General features: G+C 41.9%; 1 protein-coding gene across 1 annotated transcript; it reads right to left on the bottom strand.

Annotated features, from left to right (window-relative positions):
- Positions 1–1,192: 1,192 nt before the first annotated feature.
- Positions 1,193–5,744, bottom strand: LOC136432764 (uncharacterized). Its single transcript, XM_066424245.1, has 5 exons — positions 5,597–5,744; positions 4,885–5,130; positions 3,971–4,088; positions 2,845–3,625; positions 1,193–1,893 (listed from the first exon to the last, which is right to left on the bottom strand). Exons 1-5 carry the CDS (start codon positions 5,696–5,698, stop codon positions 1,746–1,748), a joined length of 1,395 nt encoding a protein of 464 aa, XP_066280342.1. The 5' UTR covers positions 5,699–5,744; the 3' UTR covers positions 1,193–1,745.
- Between the last annotated feature and the right edge of the window lie 1,953 nt (positions 5,745–7,697).

Below are 7,697 nucleotides of genomic sequence, written 5' to 3'. Positions count from 1 at the left end.
CTTAAAAGAAGAAGTCAAGGTATTGTCTAAGGGTGGCTGAGGAATTTTGGGATGTTTTTGAAAAAAAAAACCTTTCTTAAGCTTTATAAACCTTCCTCAACCTTAATTTTTTTCAGGTAGTACCTATAGCAAGGTGATAATTTATGCAAATTAGTATGATGTCATGATTACGTCATTAAGAGTTATAAGGCCACGCCCCTTTTTTTAGAAAAAATGCTCTCCTTGGCTTATGCTTCGATGTTCATCAATATAACTTTGCAGGAATGTACATGATAGTAATACTTAAAAGAATGACGCGTGGCTACGCGAATATTTTGAAATATAGATTTTTGGCGAATTTTTTTTGTTTGATAACTTTTATGGTGGGCTAGACTAGCATTAAAAGCTCAAAATGCTTACAAGAAATCTGTCTCGCAGAATAGCAAGAGAAATGAGAGTATATATATTTTTAGATAGATGTTGCCTACAGTGGATATTTTGTAAGACATGGGATTCTGATTGTCTTGTCCCTTTTGCTCAGGCTTGACTGGATGCCCTTGTAATAATCTACTCTACTAATCATGTGGAGTGAGAAGTACTGAGTGGAAAGTTCTTCAACCCAGGCAGGAATTTGGTAAAAATGACGTTCTGGATCAAATGATGCTACAGTATGCTATTAGATGACATTCCATGTAAAAATCTCAGGCCAATTCTAATTCCCATGAATTCGAGAGACATTGCAATGTTAGAGTAAATTGATAGTGTGTGTGTGTGTTTGTATGATAGCAACCTAAAAAGACTGGAAGTAGTTAACATTTCAAATGTTTTACAGTCATATTTGAAGTAAATGTCTCTTGATGTTTAATGTTGTTCTCTTTCTGTTTTATCTAATGCAATATTGTTTGTTCAATAAGACATAAGGACACTAGTACATGTACTGCTACACACTCAAATAGTCTTGACATGATGTTCTGCAGCCAGACAAATAGGCAAGTTTACATTGAAGCCTGAGTTGAGGGACAGTAAAACAATTAAAGCAGAGGCAAATAATTTAAAAAAATTAAACTAAGGTTCGGATTACACGGTGATTCATCAGTATTTTGTTATATATTGCTTTCATGTTGTAACTACGGGCAGAGTTCCACAACCTCATACCCTCATAGGAGTGCCGTACTACATTTTTGAATCTTGATTATATTTATAGGACGGAGCATGAAAAACTGACTAAGTGTACTGTTAGATATACCATCCTCCACCAGTTATACAAAATGGGCAAACCCTTTAATCAAAAGAAATTTTCCAGAATCTTCCTGCTTCTATACTTAATCTGTGATGTCCGGTTTTTAGCAGTGTGATTACTTATGTGAAGTCGTCTTTACAATGAAATATATTTAAAAAAAAAGAAACTATGCTACCTTGGCAGGGGTTAAATGTTTTTTCTACATCCCACCAATTAAAATCGGTACTGAACAAAATGTAATCATATGAAGGTTCAGGGCCACAATCTGTGAGCATTCATCTGACATGTGGTCATACCGACTCACCCCATACGGTACGTAGCCATACATACATAAGAAAATGGGCCAAAATCTTGTTTCTAGAACAAATCTGTAGGTCTACACTCTGCACTGTCTAATCCATCTAAGATTTTTTCACCCACAATTTCCCAAAGAAGGGCTTCTACAAGTCTTAAATAGGCTATAACGCCAAGGAGACTCAAATTAAAGTGGACCCTGCACGCATGTCTGTATAAGTGACCTTAAGTGTTACACGATGGTGTCTGGTAGGAGAAAGCCAGGACCGGTGATCTCGTTCCCACCATGGCGACAGACATCCTTGAAGATCTCTCGTTCCCACTGCCCAATCCAGCGCGATGAAACGTCCAGTGCCCATTTTTCACCAGGCCTCCTCCCCCTGTGATAGCAAGAGTTCAAAGATGTCATACCTCAGTGAGCTTTAATTTGTAAATCACCATGGCTATTGGAAAAAATTAGGAGACCCGAATTCTCATCTCGGTATGGATTTTTTTCTTCAAATATCCATTTTTAACAGTGAAATAGCCTTTAAAAAATAGTTCAGTAGTCTTTCTGAGGAATGCCAATTAGTCTCTCTTTTGCACACTCTTGCAAGGTCATACTCAGGGTTAGGGTTATGTAAGAAGATAGGGTTAGGGCTGACAGGACCATGGACATTCTCTCAATAGTACAAAAATATTCTTATTGACAGGAACATCCTGTCAATAGTAACCAATAGTAACCAAAAGCTCTTTTTCACAAAAACACCTTGTCAACAGCCTCGGCATTTGTAAATATCTTATTCAATTGTATGTCCTTGATCATGTAAATAACATATACATAAGACTTATAAGCATATCATTAATCTATGTTGTTCTTGAGTTGTCGTGGTGACAGACACACACACACACAATAACAACATGTGCACCTTTACCTAGTAAGCTACCTACATGCATATGTCCAAAATCTAGAAAATCCATTCATCCTTTCTTGAGTTATCCGCAAAAGTTTCCGACAAAACCACCCCTACATTTTCAGAACAAGCTGCTAGTGGGGAAAAAAAACTACACAACTTCTTTCCAAGCCAAGAAGCTGTCTGCCACCATGAAATTAATACATGTCCAGCACAGCAGGTACGAAAACAGAAAGTTTCACTACAGTACCAAAAAAGCCGCTAGAAGGTCCGAATCGACCATGACGTTTGTCTTTCAAAAACCACATGCCAAGTATACAATATGTAATACCTTCCTGGCCAATGAATGCAAAAACACAAACAAACAAGCTGACAAACAGAAAGCACATTGAAAAAATAGTGCGTGTGGACTGGCATTAAAAGATTGTACGGCCTTACTTCAATGACGCTATGGTTCCTGCTTGGCTGTCCGCAACCAATGCTTTCTCGATCTTATCTGTGTCTTCTTCCGGGTCTTCTGGACTCCACCTCAAACCGAGCTTCTTCATCAGTAGACGGAATGTCTTCTCTTTGTCGTTGACGAGGGCTGAGTAATAGATGACTGCGTGGAAGAAATGCCCAGGTTGCTTCTTCTGCAGATCGGCGGCGCACTGCATCACACCGACCCAACACGCGGCTAGGTAGAAGGGGCCCGAGCCGTAAGCACGCACCGTACAGAACTTGGGGTCGTCTCCAAAACAGCGAAAGTCAGGTGGCGGGGACAGCAGCATCCCCAAACCAAGGCTTACTGCTAGTCGATAAGCCCGGTAAAGCACGTAGCTCTGCTGGAAGAATGCTCGTTTGAATGAATCAGAAACTTCCAGACCATTCCTGTACATGAAGACGGTCTTGGCGGACGGGAAGGCTCGAGCCATCAGGTCCCCCACGAGGATGACGTCGTGCCTGAACTTGTAGAAAATGACGTCACGATGACGTGGATCTGACGTCACGAGGCTGTAGTTCATCAAAGTGACAACGTTTCTCAAAAGGGCTATGGTAGATTCTTCATTTGACAGGACCGTAGAACAGTCGTGACGAGATGGAGTTTGGCCATGTTGAGAGGACCGCTTGAATCGGTAGAGAGCCATGGATATGACGGAAAACACATCTGGCTCACTCACAGCCTGTGCCACCGAAGTGGCCTCTACAAATTGCGTCACCAGAGTCGACCCACATCGCCCTGTATAGTGTGAGCAGAAACAAAACATTAATCGTGTTGCTTCCCTTTCATCATTGTCATCGTTGGTGTTGCTGCTTTGAATTTGAAAAGTCATTACTTTGAAAAGTAGACTTGCATGTGTAATGTAATATCGACGTCAAAATAGACAGTAGATAATTGAAAACATTGCATGTAAATGGCATATATACAGCAGGTCGGTATGAGGTGTAAGAGATAGCCGCCCAACATTCTATCATTTAGAAAATGACTTTTTCATAACGGAACATACTGTCAGTGGGGGCAATCATCGTATGTCCGCGAGTTTCCTTCCCTTGCGTGTTCTAGTTAATATGTTTCTCTCCTTACCTGTCATGAAGATGAAGATTTCTTGCACATGCGCAACCTTGTCAGCTACGGCACTCGCCACGTCCTGAAGTCGCTCGAGAGGAATACAGAGAACCTCGGCCGCTTTTCGTCTCTGAGCCTAAAAGAATCATTCGTTAATTATTTCATCATGTTGGAATACCATTGGATAACACAGTTTTTTATCTATATACAGTCAACAGTAGACGTTTCTCTGACCGCCTGCAACCTTCCTCGGGACAATACTCACTGTTCTATTCCGCTCCGTAGTTATGTGTGTCGCTGATTGCAATGCGGCCTCAAAAGTGACATGAATGATGTTTGTCACTGGAGAGTAACTATTTCTGTATATATGACAGAGTATCTATTCTTGTATATATGCCAATGCTTATTCTTGTATATATGACACTACTCTACGTTTGGGACCGAATATATGACAATAATTAACGTTTCGGAACGCACTGTAAGCCGCGACACCTAGCTGCAGTGTGGAATAGTACCAGAACGTATTGCCTATGAAGTGCGCAAACTTTCATTTTTCTTAGATTATTGGAAAGTAGTCTAGAGAAACGTTAATGTATTTCCCCTCTCTCTCCCTATCTCGCCATCCTTCAACCTTTATTTTGATCTGATCCAGACATATCCGTTACGTCCCAAAAGTTTGTCTGTTTCAGAGGAAGTGAGGTACCCATTTTCGCACCTGGATGGAGTGGGGAAAGTCGTGTTAAGAGCATTTCCCAAGGGCACAACATCGGTGGCATATATATCAGGGAATTCGAACTCAGGACCTCTGGGCCAAACACCCTAACCATAACGCCAACCCCACATCACTTGCAAATCAACCAAGCTGGAAACATAAGGTCTCTACATTTTGTCAGAGGTAATTGTGAATGAATGAACAAAGAAACGATACAAACCTCACGAAAGAACGGATGTGCTTTCAGATCCACACCATCCACGGGTCGAATGAGCACCACCACTTCTTGTTCCCAGTCTATGCTGTAAACAGAAAACTCGTTCCCACGACGAGCAAATAGTTGTACCACGTCATGGACAGTTGCTGCTTCCCCTACGGGTATGAAGTCGTCAAGAGAGTTGTGGAGCATCTGAAATTTCCTTTTCTTTGGCATCACTTTTCGAATGTAAGCCAGAGGTTGCTTAGTCTGAAAATAGAAATATAAACTTTCCTTCTTAATTATGCAAATTAATTATAGGTCATCATATGGTCATGGTCATATCATCACATAAGCTATCCCATACTAAAAATCATGACTATCCGTCAACCCCTTGAGTTTTTTCCTTTCAAAGTCTGAAACAAAATTGACCACTGCTGTTTCAAAAAAAGCCGCCAGCAATAGGGGGCCCAAACCTACAAGACTTCTTTCCCTCCCAATAGCTACGTACCACTCAAACATCATGACCGTAGCATGACCAGAACGCGACACATCGCTGCAGTACCATAATAAGCCGCTAGGTGGCCCAAAATCTTATCATTTCGAGTTCTCATCAAGACCAGCCCACTTTCAGACAATCTATCCAGGCATTCTCGACTTACGTATGTTCAGACCCAAACAGACACGCAGATGCACGCACACCGAAAACATAACCTTCTTGGTGAAGGTAACAAACCTTGGGCCAAGATGACGATTGTGTAGTCAGTTGTGAGAGTAGGAAGTAGATAACGACTGCACTTAGAGCTGTAATGGCTGCGGCCACTGTGAATAGATCCATGGTCGTCCACAGTCCTTTTCTCGAAGACACGTGATCTTGTGCGCAAATGATGTTGAAACCTGAAATAGCAATCACGACTAGGGCTAAAATGTTATTATTCGAATATGGCATTGAGAATTTTATTACAACTGCAAACTGAAGTTCTGTATCGTTGTGACAAAACAGCAAGTTACAAGAGTGTAAGCTATTTCACGGATCTACTTGCGCAAGTGCAAGGGGGAAGGCCTCTGAGACATGGCACCCAGGCTACGCGTCTTTCGGAAGGGACGTAAAATGTTAATCTCCAAGCAGATCCACGCCGGGCGCGAAAATCGTAGTATGCTAGCCAGAGAGGGTCCAGCCATCCAGAGAAGGTTCATAGCCCGGCAGGGCTATGAACCTTCTCTGGATGGCTGGACCCTCTCTGGCTAGCATACTACGATTTTCGCGCCCGGCGTGGATCTGCTTGGAGATTAGTAAAATGTCCCGTGTTCAAATAAATGTCTACAGCACGCTATCTAAAGGAAGGGCTAGTAACCCCTCCCTGTAAAAATGTACCCTGCCACTGAAACAACAAAAAAGGAGCTGCCCTATGATCCAACAAGAAGTACAAGACAAACTGAACAAACTGACGATCACAGGATTAAAAAAAGATAGGTGAAGATCAGCTGCAGAATAGGCACGTTAATTCTCCGTGGAATGAAAAAACAGTGCCACGTGATATCATTACACAACGTATTTATTCAATCCAACCATTCCCACACATCTGGTGATCGTAACCAGACTTTAGAAAATAGTACCTCTACGGTCCTCTATTTTCATCATGAGGGGCATTTTCGGTAGAAAAACAGAAACATTTGACTTCATTTCAATAGTCAGTGAGTTCCATCATCCGTAACCATCTCGCGATTATCTAGGGTGCAACCAAGAAGGAATCTGACCCCAAAAATATTTGTTTTTATGCTTGACTTATTAAGTAGGTCAACAGTTAAAACTGATTATCATTTTTCATCGGTTCTGTGCTTCTCAGTCAAACTACCTTCCACACTGACCAATTTGTTTTACCACAAATCGTTCAGTCCTTACCTGAAGACTCTAGCCGTCCTGACTTGTTTCTCACCGTGAGAAAACACAGATCACACAGAGCTTTAATAGCTAGGTCAAAAGAGACCGTTTGGTGACCGTTAGTCTAGCTGTAAGCACGGCGAGTCAGTAACCGCCCACTTATGCAAATCTACGAAAGCCCGAGGTGACACGACGAGAAAGCTTCTCCCAAGGAGGTCAAATTCTAACCTCCATGATTTGACTTCTTTTTTGAAGGCAGTAGAAAATGAACACCAGACATCACGACGATCTGTCGACCCCTTCTCAAGTTATTCATGTCCGAAGGTCTAAACAAAAAACACCCACTGCAGCAAGCCGCTAGGGGGCCAAACGTACACAACTTACTTCCTGTGGCATGAGCTATGTACCACACAAAAATCATGACCGTAGCACTTGCAGAAAATTTGACCTCAAACTTTGAATATCCGATGAAGTACCTCAGGTACCCGCTAGGAGGCCCATTATCGGACTTGACCTTCCTTTCGGCGAATCCTACCCATCCATTAAATATCATGCAAAGTCATCAACAGCTTCTCGATTTATGCTGTCTACAAACAGACACACATGCATAGACAGCCCGCTTCATTACCAACGGAAAATACCAGGTGAACCATTTTCTAACTTGACCTCCGTTTTCACAGCCGCTACTCACCTACCAAAATCATGAAGATCCATCAACATTTCCGTCAGTTTTGTTGCCTACATACATACAAACACACACATATGCAAATCTGCTGCAGTACTTTAGGAAAACGCTAGGTAAATCATTTTCTATCTTGACCTTCGTTCTCACAACCGCTATTAACATACCAAAAAGGATGAAGATCTATCAAAGGTTTCTCGAGTTATGCTCTTGACATACATACAGACCCAGCCCACAGCTGGTGTAACCGAAAATATAACCTCGGCGAAGGTA

The sequence above is a fragment of the Branchiostoma lanceolatum genome, chromosome 4 (assembly GCF_035083965.1).
Source record: "Branchiostoma lanceolatum isolate klBraLanc5 chromosome 4, klBraLanc5.hap2, whole genome shotgun sequence".
NCBI lineage: Eukaryota > Metazoa > Chordata > Leptocardii > Amphioxiformes > Branchiostomatidae > Branchiostoma > Branchiostoma lanceolatum.
Note: the sequence above shows the minus strand (reverse complement) of the source record. Positions and strands in the feature narration are given on the sequence as shown.